The following is a 25693-nucleotide window of genomic DNA, read 5'->3' on the forward strand; positions in this document are numbered from 1 at the left end:
AAGGAGGACAGGAGCAGCAGCATCTGCTACATCTGAAAAGGTCCAAGAGCAAACGGGAGGAATGAGGGATGATAGGCTCTAGCGACGTAATTTTTCACCCAGATAATTAGTACAATGCATAAAGAAAAAACAGCTGGAGGGAGCACATCTGGCAGCTCTAACAAGGAAATGCCACAATCTGAATAAAACCCTGGAGACCCGTAACATTGGAAAAGTCACAAGGCACCTTTGTGTATCCAAGGGGGGCTGGCCCGGCCATTTATCACAGGGAGCTTGTGCATGGATCGCTTCAAAGTTTCTGAACAAAGTAGTAGTGACAAAAGTATTAGAAATTCTGTAAGCCATTGCTATATGAGCTAATCAATCACCTATAAAAAGGTCAGCCCTGCTCAGGGGCCACTTATAAAATTACCCAGAGACTGAATTTGCAGGCAGACAAGTTAAAGCTGCAGAAAACATAACTGTGACCCACCAAATTAGCTGTGATTCCTGGTGGCATCGGCCTCAGAGCCACATGAGATACTGTCCCTAGCTCCTCACCTCCAAACCAACAGGCAACAGCCAGTGCCATCAGGAAGCCCCTAAGCACATTGACACGTACCAGGGAAATTTTATAAGCATGTTGGATAGTTCCTGGGAGTCAAAATTCAATGGTGGCCATCACCAAGTCCTCTCAACAGCTTGACTTCTATACCTCAGTTTACCCAGTCAAAAAAACCCCAAGCTGGCAGAGGGATTTATGCCACTTCACACGCTAAATATAGGAGGTTGTGTTGATTGCAAGCTTTGGTATTTTGCCTAAATATTAGCAATTCAATTTATTAACACTGGAATATTATACTGGAGAGGAAAAGGGGGGGGGGCATACCTGGAGAGTGCTGAGCAAAAACTGGTTGGCTTGGGAAATTCTCAGCTCCCTCCCACTTCAGCATGCCCATCTGCTGCAGAGGCCTCAGGTCAGGAAGGTTGAGGCACTCTGCCAAGCCCTATTAAAGTTTTTATTGCACTAAATCAGAGCAGCCCCAGGAAGGCGTTCATAACACTTCTCGGTATTTTCCCCAGCAAAGGTATAAAAGCCTGTTTGTCAAGGGAGATGGTGAATGAAACAACACTCCTGGCCCAAGGTGCTTCCAGGGAGCCTGTAATATTTACCTAGTGCTGCCCTTTTATTGATCGGGCACCAAAGACCCTCAAACTGTGATCCATCAGCGTATAACAGCAGCTCCTGAACTCCACGAACCATGGAGCATCTGCTGCTGGGTTCAGAAGAGCTGACGCACTACAAGGCATTGCTCTGGGCTTGACAGCTCTTCACTGATGGGAGCAGCAAGCCCACAAAGCAACGAGGAAACCTCTCTGCTACAATTACTGAGTACTTACCGTCAGAAGAGGATGGAGGCAGAAAGGGAAAGGTTGCAGCAGGTACTGGAAGGACCAGAGAAGCCATGTAGGACCAAAAGATGACACAAAAGGACACGTGTTCAGGGAGGGGACAACAAAAAAGCAAGGATGCTTGCTGGCACATAGAAATAGAGTCCAATACAGCAGTGGGCAAATGCCACCCAACAGCAGTGCTGGAAGCAGAGGTTACAGGAGTAGCTCTCCCAACACCAGAAGCTGGTGGGTACAAAGCAACCAGCATTTCCAGCTCTTGGACCAGGTCCCTGTGCTGCTCCCATCAGCAACTAACGGGGATCTCTGAGAAAAGAGGGGGGCAGTGAAAAAAAAAAAAGCTTCAGAAACATGAGGTTTCTGGGAGGCACAGGGGAAAATGCAATTCCAAGGCAGGAAGGCAAATGCGAGAGCTTTAAACAGGCTGTGTTCATATATGCATCAGCCCTACAAAGCCACACTGAAAGATAAGAGGGATTATTTTTATTTTTTAAACTGGATTCTGAACAAGTTGTGCTTTTAAAGGACAACAAAACATTAGTGTTATACACAAAATCCAACCCTGCAAACCCACGTTTCGTTGACCAGTCATGACCACCTCCAAAGCTTTCAGAGAAATCCAGTCCCAAGGTTGGATGTGCATCTTATTAGCTCCAGTTTCACCATCTTCCCAGGGTCTTAACAAGGAAGTGGTTTATTAGATGCTCAGGTTAACACCTGTGGGGTTAGACCGTTCAGAAAGCAGTGGGATTTCATCACTAACACTGCTGCTTTCACTCACAACATCTCAGGGGCTTTCACAAGAGAAGCGGGAGGAAGAAAAGAGATTGTGCAGGTACCATGAGTGCACCACTATTGCACTAAATCAGAGCAGCTGATGAAGAGACCTCATGAGGAGACCTCCATTTAAATGTTGTAGGTGACATTGAAGAGCAGAATAAAAAAAATCACAGGGATCTTGCAATTTCAGTCACCTGGGATCCAAAGCTGCCAATTTTGGGTTCATTCCCAGGTGACAATGGCTCTTCCTACTGTATGTAGCCAAACCAGGCACCGATCCTTGCTTATTCTTGGCAAATTTCTGGAGGAAAAGATAGTTTTGTCAACATGGGATGCTTCCAAGCGAAACTGGGGAGACAAGAAGAGATCTCAGTTCATTTTTTCTGCCTCAACTTGTATCTCAGAAGGGTTAGTGGTTGGGAAGTACAGTATCAGCCATGTCTGCCACTAAGCAGAGAAGCCAAAGCCCGTTGCAAATGGTGATAGTATTTGATCCTATTTGACAGGGAATGAAATAAGATAAATAAAATAAAGATCCCAAGATTTTTCAATACACAGTAGCTGCCGAAAAAAAAGGCATCCAATAGAAGTGGCTTCTTCTGTTTGTTGGATAGATAAAAAAGTTATCATTACAATTCTTTTCTGCTGAAAATCCCTTTCCAGCTCCCACCTAGGATGATTTCCCAGGTGCGATATTTGCTGTGTACAAACAACAGTTTTAGAAGCAATAAAAAAACCTGAACAAAACCAGTTGATAAACATGAAGTTAAATCTATACAATGCAACCCATCAACATCTCCCATGTGGATACCGATCCTGCAACATCTCTGGGTGGATTTTAAAAGATACTGCAGCTTGTCCTGGACTCGACCCCAAGAGCAAGAGCTATTCTGGTGTTGTAATACCCAGCAGCAGTTCGTTTCAGGTGAAGCACACAAGCTGTGCACAGAGCATTGTGTTTATACACTGCAATTAGCAGCACCGCTCTCTGTTTTTAATTGGTGGCAATCCATCAGCAGGATCATGGTATCTGGGAGCTACCTTGGAAGCTGCCATCTGAACTTCAGACCTGTAAAAGCACGTGGCGACTACAAGCCAAAGCCTATTTACCCACATTTTCTGTGTTCAGGGCAATAGAGCCCTGTTAAGATGATGCGCTGACTTCATAAGAACTTCCTTGGTTGAATATCTGATGAACAAGCTGTAGTTAGATCATAAATTTCTTCCTCACACCAGCTACAGAGATTATAATGGTCTGAATCTCAGCAAGACCATTTCTTCTCTTCTATATGCCTTTCATTAAAAAAAAAAAAAAATTTAAAAATGTGAAAGAGGAACTTGCCATTAAAGCTGAAGGTGCGCAATAGAAAAAAGGAATTTTGCAGCTGTTCAAAATTTAAAAAGGAGACCAAGTGTGCGGGTTGGGTGCCTTCAGCCCCCTTCTTCCATTCGCAAAAGGTCAGAGGAAAACAAGACATAATTACAATTCTAGCAAGTAGTCTCCCAAAAAACTTAGAACTCAAGCTTACAATTAAAATTCTCATTTTCATGTAAATTTTTAATGTGTAGTAGAAAGCTTGATCTGCATACATTTAGGGGAAAAGGAGAGGAATCATTAAAACTCTGGCTGTTGAGCCGCAGTACAATTCAGAAAACAAATATTCAGTCACCAGCAGAATATTTCAAGGATGCAAGGCTGGGTCGTAACCCAAATTTAGGTGAAGGTCTTTTATTCTAAAAAGTTTGATCTTTTAAAAAGGAAAGCAGATAGCCATGCTGTAGCCTACTCTAAGAAAAGTTGCTCTTTGAATATGTGCCTTACTTTCTGACAATTAAAAAGTCTAAACATAGTACGTACATACCCTATTCCTTCCTTCCCAGGTAAGTCTTGCAAAAATCTAGAGCTAAGACCTCTCAAGTACACCATACGCTTTTTTATATGGGCCATGCCCAGGAAAACATGTGTTATACTACAATTGCCTCTACTCTAGGCTTGCAGCGGCTGAGTTACTACTGGGTTGGATACAGAGCAATACAATAGGTATTGTCATCAGTATGTCACTGCCTTTGCGTAAAGCAAATAGGCACCTAGGATATGGTATGGTATTTTCCTGGTTAATCCTTCACAGATACACCTAGATACTCTGGCTGGATATACATCAGCTGTAGACAATTAGCATGTGAAAAACTTCCTATCCCCATCCCATACTTCGGGATCTTGGCAAGTTTTGCCACACATCCCAGAAGTCCTCTCACGCTGACTAGCGATCACTAAGCCGCAATACTGAGAGTACCCTGTGTGTTGGGCTCAGTCCGTCCCTGCTTCAGAGCTTCACTCAGCTGCAGAGATTGGAGTTTGCGGTACAAGTGGTCCTGAATTTGAGTGACGAAACACTCTCGCACCCAACGCAGAGAGGTGGAGGGATGCTAACGCTGGTTTGCAGCCCAGAGAAGTTACCCGCTTGCTCAAACAGCCAAGGACTACTTCGCAACTTAAAAAATAAAAGGTTTCTCACTGATCTCTTACACGTATCCCGGAGTTCACACCCATTCTCTGCAGTATTCAAGCACATGCCAATAGACCTGTGCAACAGAGGACAATCAGCCTTCATTTGCACTTTTTTCCTCCCAGATACAGTCCTACAATCTCGCACTCCAGCAGTAACACCTGCAAGGCACTTTACTGACAGCGAGACGGGAGCAGATTCTTCATACCTTGGGTTTGCATAGCCTGTAGCTAATTTTAGACTTTCTTCTCTTGCTCCTGCAAGAGCTAAGTTTTCTCCATTTCATCATTCAGAGTGGAAGTTGAGGCCTCACATAGACCTTAACACCAACTTAGAGACTGGACATATTTGTAAGCCTAGCACAGGTACTTTAAACACAACAAATTATTTTCTAGCACTAGAAAAACAATTGAAATTCCAAGTCAAATTGGACAGCTACACTGATATTTTTTGGTAAAATAAATCAGTGCAAGCAAAGCTAGTTTTCACTGAAAAAAAATTAAACCAATGACAATTTTTCTATGGATTTTTAGCTAGAAGCATAATGTTCTGGTTCATAAGGCATACGGAATAAAGCATTTTGAGTATTTAAGTTAGCATATACACGCATGCCACGACATTACGTCCCACTGTTTTCCTAACAAAGTCATAAAAACCCAACTACACCCTCTGCTACGGATGTGCCCGGCTATTTGCTCAAAGGAAACTTCTGCTGGCTGAGAAGTGGTCACTCAGACTAAGCTGGCCAGACTGCAAGTGGAGGAAAAACAGCACAAACATTTCTACTTTGCAAAAGGAAATTTGTTTTACACTGCACAGACGCAAGCCGTCACTTTTCAATTCACATGGGAGCTCCAGCCAAGCTCCACCACCAACAATCGATGCAATTCAGAACCAGGAGCATTTTTGGCACAAGATCTACCGCGTAGAAGTGTTTTCTCCTTAACAGCCTCTTTTCCAGAGGAAAAGCATTCCACCGCCCAGATCATCCCTGGTTATAGACTTGAAAACAAAACAGAGCAGCTAACTGTCACCAGAGCAAAACTAAGCCCTCAAAAAGCAGAGAAAGAACCTCCTGGGATCATTGCCAGGAGAAACGAGATTGAAGTTTTTTTTCACACTTTTTTTATTTCTTTAAGTAGTAAGCACACTAAAAAACAACCCCAGACAACATGAGCACTCAGAAGAACAGTAATACACAACCACCATTACCCAGAAGATGCAATAGGGCAGCTTTGACAGCAGGTTTTTTTTCCCCCACATCTTCCTATAAATACATCAGGTCTCACGAGACCCCATCTCACAGCCCCAAACAACAGGGAAAGCACAAGTTCCACTGGCTGGATTCCCTCTGCCAGAGCTCTTAAAAACAGCATTTATCCAGAAAGAGGGAAAAGTCACCTCTAACAGCTCCCCTGTTTATCCCCAGCTAGTTCTCACCTCCTGCTGTCTTTTCCCTACTACAAACTTATCTTCACATGCACAGAAGCTAGAGACTATGCAGAAGTGGAGGTCCTACATATTCAGCCAAAGAAACTGCAAGCACACTGGTAAACCACAGAACAAGGAGCAAAGCAGAAGTGTCCCCCAGTTCCAAAAAGAAAATATGGATAGATTTGGCCAAACCACACCACTCAATGCCTTTAAGCACCACGACCAGCTAACCATGCCCATCTGCTACGTCAACCACATGGTGAGGACTTCTCAGACCTTCGAGCCATGGGGCCAGTGATTTCCATGGTCTATCCAAGGCAACAACAACAAAAAATAATCAAATATCCATCACTTTCAACCAAGACCCACACCCATCCCAAAGTCACCGGGAAAAAAACGATGCGGTCAACTACCCACCTTGGTGGTGTCATCATGTGACCGCTGGTACCGTTTCCAGCGGCAGCCGTAGATCCCCGTCAGACAGGACAAACATAGCTGCGGCTCGTAGTACTGCAGCGGTTGGTGTTTAACCATGCTCCTTCCAGCCCCTCAGGAGCGAGGTATCAGAAATCCATCAGGTCCTGGGAGTGCCCTTCAGCAAGGGGAGGAAAGAAAAGAAGAAGGGGGGGAAAGGAAATTAAAAATGCCAAGCAATATTTCAATAACATTAACAAGTTATTTAATAATTAACCATGTCCTCTGGCTATTAAGAGAGTAGGAATTATAATCAGATCTATTCCCAGCCCTGCCAACATTTCTCAACAAGACCGAGAAGTTTAATTAGTTTGCAAGTTTTGTTTCCTTGTGTAGTTTCTCCCACACCAACTAAAAGCAAACGTATTCATAGGAGTTATCAGTAAGAAAAGCCACATAAGGACAAGAGCAGTAGACAGATTATTTGGAGCCCAGATGATTAGATTTTTATGAATGATTGAAATGTAAAGAACCATACCCTCCGCAAGCACAACCTTAAAATTGATTCAGAGACCTCTGCAAAGTTGAAACCCAGCCAAGCTAAATCAGTTTATCTTCAGCATCCTACAGAGCCTGCAAAACAGTCCCAGACGAGGAACTAACACTTCTGTGCACACTGGAAAAGGCAGATATTACCCTCTCCCTTTACATGCATCTCCAATGAGCACTCACAGGGATGCAGGGTTGGTTGCAGCCTTCACCCAGAAGAAAAGAGTCCTCTCACCACCAAACACCGTTCGCTCCCAAAGGACCAGACTGACTCCAATTCAACTGCCATGCGTGGGAACATCACGTTTCAAGGGAAAGTACTCTGCTCCATCGATTACACGTTTTGTGCGTCATAGGGCTTTTTTTTTTTTCTCCTTTTATATATATATATTTAGATGCTCGCTTTTGTCTCTGGTGAGATTAGTATCAAGAACAGACTAAGCAATCGTACACTCTTACTAATTCATCGAGTCACTGTTCGCGGATAGAAACCTCAAAGCAAATATTTGCCAGTCTGGTGGCGTCATGCTGCCCTCAGCTGTGCTTAACTCCCACCAGGGGTTTTCCACAGGTTCCTGGTGCACAAGTGTACACCCACAGCCCCACATATTGCTGTTCCATGGATAGTCAGTGTGCTATGAGTGATGTTCAACAGCAGTTGAGCTTGCAAAGTGCTTGGTTACCTTTCCAGAGCGTGCACAGTTGCGTGCATGACACGTGGGCAGTAAGGAAATCGCACCCGCTCTAGGGTAAATGCTTCATTTCCTTATCTGCAGGATCCCCGGTGCTCAGGGCTTGCAAAAAGCTATGACAACTACGAGTAGCAACATCCTCACTAGCATCAGCTAAGCATGGCAGGGCTTAAGGAGATAACCTAGCCACCTAAGAGCCTTTCATTGCCACGTCCCATGGAAGGAAAACCCCAAGAATGGGACTGCCCGTATTTTTTCACTATAGCCAATGCATAAGGGGACGGTGCAGGTGTTGCAGACGCTGTGGCAGAGTCTAGAAATGTCAGTGAGGACACAAACAGCTCAACCCTTCCAGCTTCTATCCTTCTTTGCGTCCGTTTACTCTCTGTGCTCTAGGCTGTCAGCATGAGACAGCCCTGTCCTGACTTCCTCTAATCAGGACTCAGCATCCAGGAGGCAGACAGACCTTGCTAGGCGGTTGCTGTGGTTTCAAAACCCACCAGACCATTACCATGCATGTCCCTAGAGCCCACAACCCATAGGTCCTCTACCTTCCTCTTATACAGACACAAAAAACGTAGCTTTGCCCTTTCAGCAAACCTCTCTATAACGCTCTGGGCGCTGCTCGAGGCCTTGACCCAGGCAGAGGACACGAGATGTGCAGGACTTGCATATCAGTTCGTAGCAGGCCTGGATCCCCATGTGGTTTGGTTCGTCCCCTCAGGGAGGACATGCAGGACGGGCACAAACACATCCAGTCTGAAACAAGAGCTGTCTGCTGATCATGTCACCCCGTGCTCTCCCAGCTCATCTGCCCCTAAGCGCTGCTGTACCACCTCCATGGCCTCATGCTTGAGGTCACCTCCCTGCCTGCGTTTCTTCTCTTCTCACGCTATTTATAAAGCTCAGCATTAGTCACAGCACAAGTTGCCTCCTAGCTTCAGCTTTTGTCTGCTTCAAAATTGTCCCTAGAAAATGAGTTCCCCGGTCTGCCTTCCCCATGCGCCAGCAGCACACTGCAGGCAGAAACGACTGTCAGTTAGAATAGGACAGAAGCACTGAGGGCATGCAAAGTTAGATGCTATTTAAGGGCCTTGGACAAAACCATAATCTCTGCCCTGAAGATCCTAAGCAGCAAGTGATGTACAAGATATTGCAGGACATAAGCAGGACGTAAAAATTATGCACAGCCTATTAACAACTCCACTGCCAAGCCCCATATTACCATCCTGGAAACCTACAGTCATTACAAAAAATCCTTCACAAATCAGTCTCCAAAGGACAGCATCTCTCCTGATTCCTACCTCTTCTTGCTTTAGTCACGCAAGTCAAGAGGGCAAACAGAACACCTCTATCTATAAAAGCTTTGACCGCATATTTTGTTTGCATTGCAAACTCAAACACAAGTGGTACACTCGAGCATTTCATCACTCCACTCTTCTGGGAAGCCCCAAGCTGTTCTCCAGCCCAGACACCTGGAGAAGTGGTGCTGTACACCAGCCACACGCATACAGAGTGTCAAAACTGACAAACCCTGACTTTTCAAATAGAAATCCAATTCATTTGAAGTGGCAGGAGCCTGGGAGCGCAGGCTGCCCTTCGGAAATAATATAACTCATGTTATACATCCATCATCCCACTAACAAAGTTGAAATTCAAGCACTTAAGTCCCTAGCTGAAACTTCACAGCAAAGCTCACAGGAGGCAACTGATAAGGCTGGGAAGGGAACCGGGTGAGTTTGGGCAAGCACCACAAGTTAGGAGGTACATGAAGAGTTCTCATCTCGGGGCTACCGCCAGGATTCCTGACTCAACCTGTTCAAGATACAAACATCTCTCCCATAACCACATATCCAAACTGATCAGTTAAATGCATGAACTCTGCTGCACAACCAGAGACAGCGGAGGCATCAAAGCCTTTTCAAACAGCATTGCTTTAGTAAGGTACGCGTGCACTTCAGAGATGGAGAGGGACCAGCAATCAACCCTTCTCCCTGAAGAAAAATCCTACCAGGAACACCAACAGCCAGGGTAGATGCAAAAGCTTTGAGTTTATTGTCCAGTTCTGAAGAGCATTTACCAACCTCCTGCAGCAGCATCTAATCCAGTATCTCCCAATCTCCTGGCAGAGTTCAGGAGGGACACAAGTGGTTTTAGTACAAAAGGGCAACCCAAAATCATGCCTGCCCACCAACCACCACCTTCATCACCAGAAGGCACTGCTGGAAGGTTTTAAGAGCAGTAGAATCCACTAAAAACAACCAAGAGTTTAAGAGTTATAAGCAAGGCAAAACACAGCTGAAAAAGCTCCATAAGCCACGAGGTGAAGCTCCCACCCTGGTTCCTCATGCTGAACCCCAGCACAAGCAGATGCTATAGGAGCCCATAGATTCAGGCTGCCCTCCATAAAAGCAGTCAGGAGAAGCACTAAGAAATCCAACATGGGTTGTTTTTTTTTTTTAAAAAAAAAAGCACCATTCCTAAGTGCAGTTGAATTGCATGAGGCACAACCTACAAGCCTAAAATCATTCCCTCTTCTCCATACGAATGTCATGAGCAGATGCATAGAAGCCGACAACAGAAAGGAAAGCACAAAAACACAGCACCCATCCTCCCCCACCACACACGCAGACACCTGAGTAGTAACAGGAGATGCAGGAAGAGACTGAAGCACAGCAAGCAAGATGCTGCTCGAGAGAAACCACACTGATACCATCTGTCCAGAGATCCTTGCTTGGCCAAGATCATGGACTGAATACTTACTTCTGCTTCCAGAAATTAATTTAATGGAGAGAAACAGAAAGTCCATACCTTACAATCACTGTTCCCATGACATCTACAGTTTTGAGGTGGAGAAAGCAGGCTATGAATGATTCAAACCTCTGCTGGTTAGCATTACATGCAGAAATGAAAACAGGAAGCAAGACAACATACATTAATTATTCAAATTCAGCAACACGCACCAGAAGGAAGGGGGAAAAAAAATAAAATGGAAAACACAAACCCACACAAGCTATCAACCTTGACTTTAAAGATGCATCATCTGCCAATGGCTACAAACTTCTTAGAGCTGAATAACCGAGTTTGCCAGCTAGCTTACCCCAAAAAGGGGGAGTGGGATAGAGTCCATCTGCAATACAGCAGGAGCATTTTTTGAAGGCTTCAGGATGCCTAATTAGCACACATTGCATTCCCAAGATACTGGACTGTAGGTATCCGTTACAGCCTGTGATACATTATTCCTTTCCAAACAGCTTTGTAGCTGAAAAAAAAAAAAGTATTCAAGTTGCCATTTTAAAAAGGAAGCTCTCTGGGGAGATCTGGCCTAAAAATTTGGAATTTTGTCTGAGTTAACTCCTCCATCCCTGTAGCCTTAATGCAATACTCAGAAACCTGGAGCAGAGAGGGAACAGAGCAATCAGGACCAATTGTTAAACCATCCCAATGCTATCATTTTAGCAAAGGGAAGAGCAACAGCACAAGTCCCAAAGTGCACTGAATAAATAATATGAATGAAGCCATGGAACAGCAGGTGCAATGGCATGTAACCCTTTCACAAGGCTTGGTACAGTCCAAGCCCTCCCTTCTAATCCTCCTTCAAATTTTTCTCTTCCGTCAACCCAGTTTCACACAGGTCACACTGATCTCATTCTGCATCTTAGGACAAATCTTTTAATAGCCCAGAGACAAGCAGCTTACCGCACATCCAACAACACTACCAACAGCACTACTCTTAATACCTGTGTTGTTTGGGGGAGCTGGGGGAAAGATGAGAGCTATGGGCTCTTGCCTGCGTTACCTTGACCTGCTACCTCCAACCTTCTCCCAGATACTGAAGGCTGGTTCAGTACGATAAGCACATGACTTCTTGCTTGAGCCTGCTGAGGGCTCATAAATTGGACCAGCACATTCAAGAAAGAACCCAAACATAGGCAAGGATGCTTTCATGCATGCTTATGAATCCTGAAGTCTAAGGAGATGCTGTAGTTTGAAAACCCACGCACTTGGGGAGAAGAGGACACCCACGGTGGTCTACAACATCTCCATCCATCGCGATGTGTCTGGAAAGACCCAGCAAATGGAAAGTGTAGGCTTTCCATGAGGAGGCTCCCATGGTTTCAGAGAGGCAGATTTGTTTGGAGAGTGCAGGGAACAGCACAGAAATGCCATCACTGTCACAGCTGTACCTCCATGCACTCCCTCCATATCTGGAGATACCAAAAGGCCAGTTGGACACTTAAAAACCAAGCAGGCCCCAAACACACAAGGTGCAATCTCCCAAAAAATAGGCTTAAGGAAACTTGCCCCACTTGCAATGCAAATAAATGCAGAAAATACAGACTCCAAGGCTGTTTGAGATTTTTTTTTTTTTAGCTAACCCATTTTAGAAGACCTTTGACAGATTCTACCGATTTACACATTAAAAGAAGTGTTTTTCCTCTCATTGGTGACTCATGGGATCACTGTTTATCAAGAAGCTCTGTATAATTTCAACATCTCCATCTCTTATTAAAATTGCTATCAAGCTATTTACACTTAAAACCTTGTTTTATTTAATTACCTATACCCATTAGGTGAGAACATCACTGATAACCAATTATCCCTATTGATATTCTTGTAAGTGTTCCTGTCAATTGTTTCCCTAATTATGCTGGAAAATCCTGATTTTCCTTAAATACTTTCTAAGCAATAGAAGTTAAGCTCTTCCAGAGCAAACCCTCCAGTTCTATGCGCAAAAAAGAAATCTCTTCTATTGCCCAGCCAGGGCTGAAATGATTTGAAGCGTTATAAGGAACCGATCTAAAGTCTTATGACTTTCACTGACTTTTCATAGTTTTCATAGCAATATTTTCGTTAATTTACTGAACTCATCCAAACCAAAGTAACATAATTTCACTTTCCCCGACTTGGAAGATAGAAATGGAAGAAGGACAATATCCCCATCTGTTTAATAACAGAACAGCTCTTACAGAGGGATGTTTGCTACAGCCGTTCCCGCAGGAGGAAATCTATATGCACACACACGCTGAGCAGTACTTTCCACATTTTGTTGGCCCAGGCCCAGAACATCTCAACTTCCAAGATCAAGATTTCATTTCAAGGCGGGAATGGTAAGAGAACACCCCAAAGCCATAAACAGCCTCAACTGCTGAGATGATGCATTTTGGTGGTGGAAGGTGCCCAAGTTACAGCTGTGATGACCCCCTGATTGCTGAAGATCTCTTGATGACCCAGTGGGGTTATTCTTTCCAACACATTGTTTATGTCCTGCTCTGGAAATTGGGTTGGGTTAGAGGTCTCCCACCCATTTTTCCCAGGCTACAAACATTCAGTTTTATATAGATAAAGTTTTATATAGATAACACTGAAGAGTCCCTGCACAAATAAAAACAGCAGATGCATTAAAATGTCAGTTATCATCTAAAATTTTTCCCTTGCAAACAACAACAACCACCAAAGATAATCTGAAGCAAAGCGTTCCTCGGCATGAGCATGTGCATTTGTGCATGTAAGTGGACTCTTTTGGATGAGAATTGAGGCAGAAAAGTACCCATTGGCAAAATACCCTTGCCCTAAAAACCAAATGCTTCTGCCCCAGTGACAGAAAACAAGGGGGAAAAAAAATAAGCAAAAAATTTGAAAGAGGTCTACAGGCCTTGTCTTGATCTAGTAAAGTAGTCTTACACCTCTCAAAGGGAAAATCACCTTCTCCCTGGTGATGCCAAAACCTACAACTACATCCTAATCCAGGGCAACAGCCTGCAGAGCCACTTTGATTCACAAAGTGACAAGCGATGACCCAAATAGTCAGGACCTGGCTGACGCGTAGCCCCTATGGGTCTGACCTGTTGTTTATTGTTCTTAAATTATTTTTAAAAAATTAACGCTTTGAAACTAGGGCAGCATGTAGTTTGGGGGTTGTACACTTCCAGTTAATGAGAATTCAGACTTCAAAAGATAAACACTTCAAAGGGATTACAAAAGAAAAACTTAGACTTTAATCTCACTAAATAAATAAGCACAGTACATACTAACGCCCTCTGCAATCTAGCTTCTTAACGTTTTCCACCAACTAAGGACATGTTGAGTTCCTGGCATTTTAAAAAGAGTTGAAGAAGCGGAACAGGACACCGGAAAAACCTGTACAAACTTCTTGCAGAGCAATAACCCAATGCAACCTCTGCTTTCTGCACAAGTTTGAGCCTTTGCAGGAAAACCTTGCAAGTAAAGGCCTTGGCACAGCTACGAGAGCCCAATATCTACTATAGTCACAGCTGCCGAGAAGAGTCAGGTTCTCTCCTCCCCTCAAGCTGGGAAGCAACCAACACCAGTTACACAGATCTTTCTAATATTAATAGAATGTGTGTTGCATTTTTGTCTGCGATGGCAGTTGTGGTGGTCACACATTGCCTGACTTCAGGTTGTACCTGCACTGGCACGTCACGGCAGAGCCTCTGCCCTACAAGCATGCCCTCAAGGAGATGTCACAGCACGTGGCAAACTTATTCTCAGTAAGGAAATTCCCCAATTAGTTCAATTTCTCCCTAAACAGCAGTTTGCAATAACCCCAGGTGCCAGCTATGATGTCCAAGGCAAAGACCAAGCTACTTTCTGTGTCTTGGCAAAGACCACTAGGGATGGACAAGGCACAAACAATCCTGTTTGTGGTCAGTTCAGATTCTTCTTGGAGTGATATTCAGAAATGGAGACCTAGCTGATAACAGATGAGAGTTGAGAAATACGTGCAAGGAGCCCCATGAGTTGTGCCCACCTGGTTTCTAAGTGACTATTCATTGGAAACCAATGCAACGAGTTCACAAGTTCTCTTTCATGCTCAGAAATTAGAAAGCAAACAGAAAGTTGGACATAGACAGAGAAGTGGTGAGGACACTCAACATACTTACCTGGAATGCTGTCTTGCCTAGATATAGCTCCAGAACCAGAGAAACAAGAAGTAATGTAGACCAAAGGTTTCTGCGCAAAGGAGACCAAAGTCACTGTAGACTATGAAATAACAGGTGATAAGTAAGATATATCCCAGGCCTCCCTAGTTGGAAAAGTCCAAAGAGGGTACCTGTAGCTTGTTTTGGAGTTTAAACAGCTCTGATAGTGGGCTAATGCAGCACAGACTATCTTCCCAAGCCTCTGCTTCATAGTTAGATCCGAGTGGCCAAAACACAAACTCTGCTCAAAGCTTTTCCTGCCATGGAGATAGTTCTTGTGCAATAAACCTCTGTGGTTCACCAAGAGGGACCTCAAAACACAGCTTCCCTTTTGCCTTGTTTGGCTCATATCCTCTATGCTACCCTATTTTTAACAAGCCCTGTGAGCCTTATCTCCCAGACCTCAACTACTCTCAAAAATAAATAAATTCTAAAATAAATCAGGTGAAACGACAAACAGGTTCTGAATTTACTGGAAGAACAAGGCAAAACACAGATGGGACACGAGGACTTTTCATTAAGAAGAAACACGAGATACTTTTGGTCTCCTCTGCCAAAGACTTCCTGGCAACCCAAGTACGAAGAGTTTGATCTTCTGAGGGATGGTGGAGAGATGGGCAACAGCATATGAATTGCTCACATCTGCAAGTCTAATGAGGTTCTTGGCTTTTAGAAGTAGCAAGAGAGAAGTTTTTAAGCAGCCTAAGAGGTGTAAAACCCCATTCTTCCTGGCAGAGACAGTCAACTACTAGCTGCTGCAGAGACAGATGGTTGGGAGAAGTCAAAAGTACCCAAAAAAGCTAGAAAAATGCATTAAGTGACATGGATAGAGCTGATATCACCCTTAGGGTAGCTGGTGGATGTGTCTGCTTCCATCTCCGAGCCTATGTCATAAGGGAGGCCCAAGCTGTGGTGCCCATAAAAGGATATCTCCTGTGCTTGACAAGAAAAGCCAGCAAATGTCAGGCAAGATAGACTAGTGTTCAACAGGCATAGAAAGATTTATGTTACAGCAATGGAATAATGATGAATTCAATTGTAAGCAAAGCTGAAAGGGAGTTCCCCCCCAAAAAAAAAATAGAAGATTGATAAAGGCAGTAACAGCAACACCCTGAATTCCCATGCCAAGCAGTTAATTAGCCCTATAAGCACATTTCCTTTATATGGTGTTTTCTAGCTATGAAAAAAACCTAAGAGTCTCAGTGTTGCATCAGGGTCACTGACCATGATTACAGATGCAAACAGTTTTACATGAAAAGCTACAGCAGCCCAACCGCCAACGATCTAAATTCATACTGTGAGAAAGGATAGATACCCCAACCCTACTGAGGGCTGGCACTCAGTAAGCACAGTAAGCTAATTTCCAAGTTAGAAACTGCCAGAAAACCAGTGAACTTCAGAGATCAAGTTTCAGTTTTATTGTCCAAGAACAAGTCAACTAGACTTTCCAAGAGGGTCTAGCCAGTATTGCCTTAAACGAGCTGCTTGGTGGTATCCAGGACCAAATAAAAATACATCACAGCATGCTCTCTGGTTCTGTACAAGATGGGTTTGACACACTGAAAAGTTCAGTCAGGCACCAGGAGGTGCTGATGGGTTAAATGGTAAGAGTGATGAGGACATCCTAGTGCTGCTCAAAATGAAGGCTCTGAAATCCTTAGGCTGATCAACCAGAAGAGATGCCAGGGACTTTGCTAAAGTTTTCCTGCATTCCAGCTAGCAGGGATAGTGGTGTTTGGGAAGAGGGAGGCCAGCATCCAGGAGACAGTCAGGAGTTTCCACAATACAACAGTCAACTCTTTATGCCACTGCCAGTAGAGAGTGGGGATACCACAGGGAGGAAACCTCTGTGTTACAGCCAGCACAAACCACAGAAATAGGCTGGGTGCAGAGGGGTTTTACTAGGCACAGTCCTAAATCCACACGAGTGCCTCTGACTTCCCCAGACACTTACAGGAACAGTGACTCCAGTATGCGTCTGGTCTTGGACCATCAGCTCTTCCAGAGAGGAAGACATGCAGGTCACACTAAAAGGCATTGCAGCACATCATTTTGGAGGAGTGGTGAGCACTGCCTTGGCACCACACCTGGTGGAGTCACCTTGGGACAGCACACCAGAAACATTCAGACCAGCACAAGGACACAGCAGTTCAACAGTTAGAATAACAGTTCAACAGTTAAACTGGAGTGAGACAACACAGGGACCCAGACAGCACCAGAAGTGGCTGTTGACCTTGGCAGAAGACATAGAAGAGGAGGTATCTGAGCCACAAAACCAAAAAAACATGCAGGAAAGTACTGAACAGGTCTGGGAGAAGTTGGAATGGGAGGGAGGCTGTCTTGACTAGGACACCCCATGTTCAACCTGAGCACAGAGACAGCCAAGGTGAGAGAAGAGAAGAAAAGCCGTCAATGGAAGAAGACAGCAAGACCTAGGAAAGCACAGCTAGATGTTGAAGAAAACTTTGAGGGGACTCAAGCACAGACAAGGAATTAAAAAATATTTAAGAAATTAAAAAGATTGCATGATATTTTTCCTCTCCACAGACTCCAAGAGTTCTGCTATCTTCACCAAGCTGCAAAGCAAAAAAGTTTACATCAAGCCTTATCCATTTTCAACATGTGTTTTTGCTGTGGAATTAAGTGGAAACAGAACTGGTTTTGAACATGCACACCCTGACAAGCAGTTTCCTTTACAGACAAGCTTTTCCCCCCCTCCCTGATTACCCTTTCCTACACACACACACCCCCCTGAAGAGTTCACTGTAATCACATGTGATTTGTGTTAGCTGGCCCTTCAAGGGGCAGTTTTAATCTTCTCTGGAAGGTGTTAGCAGCTAAAGTGGAAGCCTGTCCAACACATTGCTGTAGAGGACTTGTCGTCTGCTTTCCCTAAGACACATTCCCTGCTGCACTGCCGAAAATTTGGTTCATGCCAGCAGGAAAAGAAGAGAACTGCATGAACCATGCCAATAGCACTCATGTGAGAATGAGCAAAATACCTCCACACCCACTGCATGCACTTTAATTGAAACTGTAAGGGAAAAAAAACAGTAAGATTCATTTTACAATCAATACTCTGCACGTCTGCTGTGCAACTACTATCCAGAGAATTAAGCATGAATGTCTCTGGCTTAATGAGAGATGGAAAGTCCTAGTTAAATGGATTACAAGCTCTTTATTTCCTATGATTGATTCCTTCCATACGGCTGCAAGAAACATTCTTTAAAAAAAAATGTTCTTAAGCAGCAGAGAAGCTAAATTAGTGGCGGAGCAAACTTGCTTTCACATACTTGCTGCTCCTCGCCTCCTGTTTGGCACACAGGCGATGCATGCAGCACAGCACCAAAATACCCTCACCGATCACATCGGCAACAAGAATTGCGCACACAAGACCGATTCCCTCCGTATCTTCCAAGATGTCATTTCTACTTCCATTTCCAAAGCAAATATTCACTGCTCCATAGCAGTTAGCTGCTCCTCTGTAGCTCCCTTGTTCTACAAGCCGGATACTGTTTTGGCTTCCTACACCAAAAGCACATTAATTTGATAAGACTCTAATCATACAATAAACTCATTCCCACTACAAACATACTGGATGTGCTGTGGCCAAAGTAATCAGGAAAAAAAAAAAGTCAGCAGGATCTGAGAGCATGAAAGACTCAAGTCAACTCCATCTCCCTGATTTTGGAGAGCTTCTGCCTCCAGCACTTTTTGTTTTCTTCTCATTGCAACTGGACTGATTTGGAGCAGTTAAGACAGACCATCTGACACTGGAAAGGCCATGTAAGTTTTTACTTTTGGACAGAGCACTCTAAAAAAAGCCACGTGCTAACTGATGAAGCCCAGGAGAGTTCAACAAGCAGAATCAGCCTGGATTAGGAGATGAATACAGAATGATTGTTGACTGATCTTTATGACATAGGTGTGGGGTGAGAAATACCAAAGTTCTCTGCAAAAACAAGAGCACGAATGCATGTGATATGAAGAAATGATGGGAGCTGCTGCCTCGTGCCTGGGAATGCCAGATGTAACACGGTTTGAAAGGTTCATGGCACACACGAGCACCATGTCTTTCAAACCTGAAGATACCCACTTCTGATTCAGGAAGGCTCTCAGTGCTAGAGGTATCTCTGAAGTGTTGTACAAGGTCCATTCCGTGGAGGTTTTCAAGACTTGTCTGGACAAAGCTCTGAGCTCAGTGTTGACCCTGAGTCAACAGGTAGGATGGAGTAGAGCCCTCATAAGGTGCCCTCCCAAGGTGGCCAATGGGTCCAAGATTAAATGAAATATCAAGTCCCAGCCCCCACAGGAACCTCAGCTTCCAGAATAACAGGCACATGCAGGAAGCCTTTCTCATAAAGCGACTCCAAATTCAACATGTTGCCCCCCACAGCTATTCTAGTCTGTGATAAGATAATCCCCTTCTGATGAGCTGCCAGGGCAGACTTGCACAATTGGCTGTTTCCATTTCATCACCTCCACTACAGCGTTCTACTCACTTGAAAAACATGGAAACAAAAACAATATCAGAAAAAAGGAGATATTCACACACCCCATCCCCTCCTCCATCCCTGTTTTGATATTTTGACTTGTGACAGAGCAAGGTGAAACGTCCAGTTTACCCCTCTTCTGTTTTAAAGATGCTCAATAAAGCACAGGTTTGTCTCGTGTTCCTACAGCCTCTTTCCAGTTATTACTGAATTCTTTCCAGTTCTGTATAAATCAGTTTGTTCAATGCAAGGAGACAGATGTGACAGTTTTCCTCCCAGAGGATTTTCAAGCTCAACCTCGACACTGCACAGTAAATGAAAATTGCATCTAAGGAAACAAGTGGGTAGCGAGAGACAGTTTACAACTACCCCATCACACAGTTACTCAGTGCCAGGTAAATATTGTCTTGACTGCTGATGTGTGTATTCTTTCAAAACCTGAGAGTTGATCTTTAGGAAGACATGAATAAGGACGAGGTGATTTTACTGTTTGCAGCAGCATTAATCTTTCAGAAGGGAATTTTCTCAATTGACTTGGCAAGCGGTTGCGACTTTCTCAAACGCTCCTTGCTTTCCAAAGAGCACCTTGAAATGCTGGTCAAGGTCATTCTGACTCTGACATTAGAAATTATGCATCAAGGGAAGAGGAGAGAGGGTGAAGTCAGGAAGGAAACCGCCCCTCCATCCACAGGGTGACTCCCAGAGTTCACAGAGGAGATTCACAGTCATTTCCAACCCATGCCTGGAGAGTCCTGTTCTAATAAAATAATAAAAGCAAAAAACAAAACTCCATCTGCCAGTTACATCAGCTACTATCTTGTTTTCCTTATGGAAAGGACCAGTCATGAGGGATTCACAAACTCATTTACTGATGCAAATCCAAAACCTATTAGTCAAAGTGCTTTCAATCATTTTTGAGGACTTTTTAATACAACAAGCATTAACCCAGTCCATTCCAGTGCTCTCCCCAGCGTCACTGACATTCTTCCACAGTTACCAATGGCAGCACCACTCAGTACATTATCAGTGGTGATGAAGACTACTGGTAGATACAAGACAATCATCATTAGCATGAAACAATGACATCTACAGCAAACTGCCTTCCCAGCAAGGCAACCGCCTTCCCTCCTCCCTACCCCCAGTGAAATTCTATGCAAAGCTAAACAGGAGTTATTTGGGTAGTCAGTAAAGACTAGGGGTACCCTGTAACTTGTGAAATGATAAGCATTGCTGCCCATTCTTAGTCATTTCTACTTAGAACCACAGACTGGTTTGGAAGGGACCTCAAAGCCCATCTAGTTCCACCCCCTGCCATGGGCAGGGACACCCTCCACTAGCCCAGGTTGCCCAAAGCCCCATCCAACCTGGCCTTCAACACTGCCAGGGAGCCAGGGGCAGCCACAGCTTCTCGGGGCAACCTGGGCCAGGGCCTCAGCACCCTCACAGGGAAGGATTTCTGCCTCCCATCCCATCTCCATCTCCCCTCCTGCAGCTTCAGGCCATTCTCCTTGGCCTGTCCCTCCCTGCCCTTGGCACCAGCCCCTCTCCAGCTTTCCTGGAGCCCCTGCAGGGACTGGAAGGGGCTCTAAGGTTTCCCCGCAGCCTTCTCTTCTCCAGGCTGAACCAGCCCAACTCTCTCAGCCTGTCTCCAGAGCAGAGGTGCTCCAGCCCTCCCATCATCTCCGTGGCCTCCTCTGGACTCGCTCCAACAGCTCCATGTCCTTCTTGTGCTGGGGACCCCCGAGCTGGATGCAGCACTGCAGGGGGGTCTCACCAGAGCGGAGCAGAGGGGCAGAATCCCCTCCCTTGACCTGCTGGTCACGCTGCTGGACACGCAGCCCAGGACACAGTTGGCTTTCTGGGCTGCCAGCGCACATTGCTGGGTCATGTTGAGCTTTCCCCCTCCTCATTCACAACCACCAGGTGATCGATGTCAGTCAGGTAAAGCTATCCAGAGCAAACAACAAGCCATGGCATCTCAGGGTGCTGGTGCAGAGCTCTCCATCTGGCATGCTTCAAAGCACTAATGCCCATTCAGGTCATTGCTTATGATCCTCAGCCTCACGCTACAGAGAGCGTGGTCTTGAGGCAAGACACCAAGGGGTCCATTAATATGTAGCTATGTAGTTTGGTGGGAAATGTTTCCAGCCCACAGGAGCTTATCCAAACATCTGGAGCAGCTAAGCAGCAAGTCCCACAGCAGCCCAGAGGCCAGGATGCTAAAGCACCAGTATTTCTCTTCCCTTCCCTGTAAAACACTAAGCTTTCTAGGAAAAGGCCTCAGAAAAAGAGAGGCTGAAAGTTCATTTTTCTTAATTAGCTCTGTGACATTGCAGTAGTGAGAAAAAAAAATACCCAACAAATTTTTACCAGGGCAGGGTGCTCAGCATCACAGATTAAAGATCAGTTATGCAAACATTCAGTCAGTGCTAATAAGACTGACCACTGGAAACATGTGTTCATTCAACAGGACCACCAATGACCTTTCCTACCTAAAAAGGCATAGATGTCACCACAAAGAAGATAGAGGCACTACTCAAGGCAGGTCTTTCAGCACCAGACCAAGAAAAAAATTTTAGAAAAAGCCTTCCTACACATATTTTGATGAGACATCCTTACGCAAGCACCAAGGAAACAAGAGAAACACATGCTAGTCTTCAAGACTACTCTTGCTCTGAAGACAGAAGCACCTACCCAGGTGGGTCAGGCACCCCACACTTAGAAAACAGCCCAAAAAGCAGCCACATCCCAGGAAAGCAGAGAAGAACTTTCTGGAACACAGAACTGCCACAAAAAAACCACATTTTTTGTTGTTGTTGTTTTCATACACATACCCTCCAGGGTTTATTTATTAAAAGGTTCCCAGGAAAATTAGCCTGTGTAACTTGAAAGGGCAAGCCAGCTGTACACAAACACAGCATTTCCAGGATTAAATGGCTTTCAATTCAGCCTACTTCACTTCCAGTAAACCACTTCAGGTTTTCATCTTTGGTCAATCCAGATTAAGAGCCTGCCTCGATAGGAACATTGAGGGAAGCTACTGCCTGCAGAAAACAGGCAGATTTCCTTACACGAGCCAAGAGCTAAAAATATCTTTATTTTCAGTTTGTTTTCCTAAGAAAATACAGTGTGATTGCATAAGTATCTCTGCTCCTGTTCTCCTTTGCTCTCCCCTCCTCTTCCTTCCCTCCCCAAGCAACAAAGCCCTGGAGCATCAGCCTCTTCCAATCCATGAAGCAGTTATGCATTGGCAAGCTCTACAAGAGAAGTTGCTGCCAGGTGGGAAAGGATCAGATGAACCTCCTCCCCAAGAGAAGAGCAGTTCTAGTCCAGTCCACTGTCAAAGACTAGTCAGCACATACAGCTGGAGACATGAAAGGATGGAAGTGGGAAGATTAAAGATTTGAAACTGATCCCAAAGAAACTAGAATTCATTTGCTCTGGGGTACACTTTTTTTGTTTGTTTGTTAAAATGTAAAACATTGAGAGCACCTCAGATTAAATAACTTGCTGGATGGATGGCCAAGCCAGTTTCCACCATCTCTTAAACATACTGAAAAAGTCCTGAAAAGATACTGGCATATTCATCAAATTAATAAGAGAATTAATTAATTCATCAAATTTAATTAAGAGAAAGCACCAAGGACCCAAAACAGCATCTCTGCAAGTGTGAATTCAGCAAGAAATTTCAGGATTAAGCTCTATAAGCACTAGAAGCAAACAAACAAGACCATCAACTAGCAATACCTTTCTTACACATTGCTGAAACTCAAGGGCAAATCAACATAAAAGTTACTGTTCCCTGGATGAGCACACCTGAGTTCAAAACCACCAGTATCCAGACTGGATAAACCAGAACACTCTTAATTCCAAGGGAAAAGAGTTGGCCAAGATGCAAAGAAAATGAAAGTTATAGAACTGGAAGGGCTTTTTCCTGAAGAAAAAAAAAAGGTAATTTCCAGACTAGAGAGGTGTATTTGGAAAGTATATATGGGAGTAGAAAAGAGAAGGGGGTATTTATCTCTCTGCCATTATGAGTGATTGTAATGGAAGGCTGCAGAGAGCATTTCTCAGCTGGGCAACTGGTCAGAATGGAGAAGGAGAGAGGAAGATGGAATTAGGAAATATAAGTCAGATAGAGGTGTACACACTGAGGAGGCTGTGCCTAATGGTGCAAGTACAGGGTAACAGGGAAAGAAGCATCTGTTTATGCAGTGAGGAGGAAGAGGAGGAAGAATCCCAACTCACCACCAAAGCTTCAGGCCACTAATGGGAAGATGTGCAGCAGGAAAAACACAAGGACTGCATTTAGTGAGAATTATTCATTCAGATTTGCACAAGGCTGTCACATAAAATACCCTTCATTAACAGAGTAAAGACCTACCTGAGGGGCAGGAAAAAAGAATTGAACAACAATAATAATTTTTGGAGACCATTGTTTGTACCAAGTTCAGAAAAAACCCCTCAAGCACCCTCTGGGCCAAACAAACCTTCCTCTCAAAGTATTCCAAGGCAAGAAACTCCTGAGGTCAATCACTTTCCCAGTCCTTACAAGGTGTTTAGGGCCCAACACAATCTCCCCATTTACAAAAGTGGCCAAGATCCTCCTGTGGTCCTCAGGGGTTCATTGAAAGCACAAGGCAGAAGGGATCTGCACTGGCATAACAAGTTAGCAGGTTAGTGTATCACTAAGAAAAAGAGACACAAATGGGGGGAAAAAAGTAAGAATCAAGCATGCTTGATACCTTTTTTCCCAAATCTGGCAATCTAGCTGTTTGTGCATGTCTCAAGAACTATTTTCAACTGAAAACAGGTAATCTGACATGAATGCTCAGTCTGCTTCATCACTGCAGGAGCTTCAGACCTCCAGTTTCCCCTGCATCCATGAGATACGAGCGTCATGGTAAGGCATGGGAGATACAAGAGCTTACACACTGCTTCCCAGAACTGTAAGACTTCACTTTCCCAGCTAGGACACAATTTATAAACCAACACAGGTTTCTTCACATCAAGATTACAGTCCAGCTGATGTGTGACAGCAGGTCTGTCTGGCTCATGGTTGATTTCAGTCTCGAATTTCTCTGTCAAATCTCTAGCAGACCATTATCTCCAACAGGTCCATCTTCATTCCCAATAGCATGATCCTATTTTTGGATTCTGCGGGCTTATCAGCAATATGTTTGACTAGGGGTTGGGGTTTTTTTTTTTCCATCTCTGCTATCTCTTAAGCTGGTTTAAGAACAGTTATGTAAGAGTCCTTCTGGATTACAATGGGAAGGAAGCACTTTCTTCTCTGACCTGAATTCTGGCATTATTAGCACATCTTCCAGATCCGAGCCCCAGTCTTAACGAAACTACTCCTTTCAGAGATGCAAAACAAACCACTTAGCTCCCCCAAATTCAAGTATTTTGGGTATTAGGCCACAGAGCACTTTCCTAACCAGACAGTGACCGTTTCTCCTGAAAAGATACTGAATGGAACAACTGAGAAACAACACCTGAAGCAGCGTCTTACTTCTCCCAACATGGTCAAAGCTAGTTTCAGATGCTCTTCAGCCAAGAGAGCTGGGGAGAAACAAATACATGCATCTTCAAGTCAGCAAGAAGCTGATCAAGAAGTCCCAAGGGTGGATGGCACACAAGATGCCCAATTCATGGAAAAAAGTCATTCTACTCTCTGCAACTACTAAAGCTAATTGAGTTAAACTAGTTACCTTCCTTGGCTCTTCTAAGCCCATACGTGTCAAGTGAGAGACATGAATCAAACTTTGAGTATTTTTCCTGTCCTCTCCAGGTGAGCCACTGATTTTACTACTTTTATTTCAAAGCAGGCCAAAAGAAATCTAAGCAACTACTAAAAACATCTCCTTTTCTTGCCAATTCAAAGAACAACAACTGATTCTTTAAAAAAAAAAAGTTCTGTTATGAATTGCATATCAGTCAAAAAAACACAGCAGACTTAGACCTCTTAGCTCATACTTTTCTGTGTCATACAGAGTGAAGTTATGGTGGTTCCTGCTCATCTAGGACTGCTTTTGGAGTCATCCTATGCATCCTGCAACATCATACCAGGCTCTGGCAACCCACAAGATTCAGCTGTCAGGGTTTGGTTCTTTTTTATCAACTTGCTCTTCAGATGATTTCATAGCTGACCTGAGCAAGTGGTTGGACTAGATGACCTCCTGAGCTCTCTCCCAAGCTGAACTATTTAGTCTATGATCTTATATTTATGTAGATAAATCACTTTCCCCAGGGAATGTAAGACTGACCCAAAACCCAGGTTTAGCATTCCAAGAAGTTCTCAGAAATTGCTTGACAGCAAATTACAGAAAAAATGCTTTCTATTCTGCAGACTGCTTGATCAGAACCAGGCTTACAAACCCACTTGAGCTCAGAGGAGCATCTAGCTCTCAGCACGCAAAAATCCACGTTCTCTAAGCTGAGTTGACTTATAGGAAGAACATTCACACAGAAGACAAGCTGAGTCA

General features: G+C 44.2%; 1 protein-coding gene across 7 annotated transcripts in view; it reads right to left on the minus strand.

Moving 5' to 3' along the window:
* GDPD5 (glycerophosphodiester phosphodiesterase domain containing 5) overlaps nucleotides 1-25693 on the minus strand; it is a 171041-nt gene that overhangs the window by 100271 nt on the left and 45077 nt on the right. For 4 of the 7 annotated variants that reach the window (XM_075742605.1, XM_075742602.1, XM_075742606.1 and 1 more), the window contains exon 2: nucleotides 6531-6705. The exons of 1 other annotated variant lie outside the window; for it this stretch is intronic. In XM_075742605.1, coding sequence (XP_075598720.1) covers nucleotides 6531-6647 — 117 coding nt within the window. In that variant the 5' untranslated portion in view covers nucleotides 6648-6705. The remainder of the gene's footprint in view (nucleotides 1-6530; nucleotides 6706-25693) is intronic. 2 more of the 7 variants (XM_075742604.1, XM_075742607.1) reach the window with 1 other exon arrangement.

The sequence above is a fragment of the Balearica regulorum genome, chromosome 1 (assembly GCF_011004875.1).
Source record: "Balearica regulorum gibbericeps isolate bBalReg1 chromosome 1, bBalReg1.pri, whole genome shotgun sequence".
Classification (NCBI taxonomy): domain Eukaryota; kingdom Metazoa; phylum Chordata; class Aves; order Gruiformes; family Gruidae; genus Balearica; species Balearica regulorum.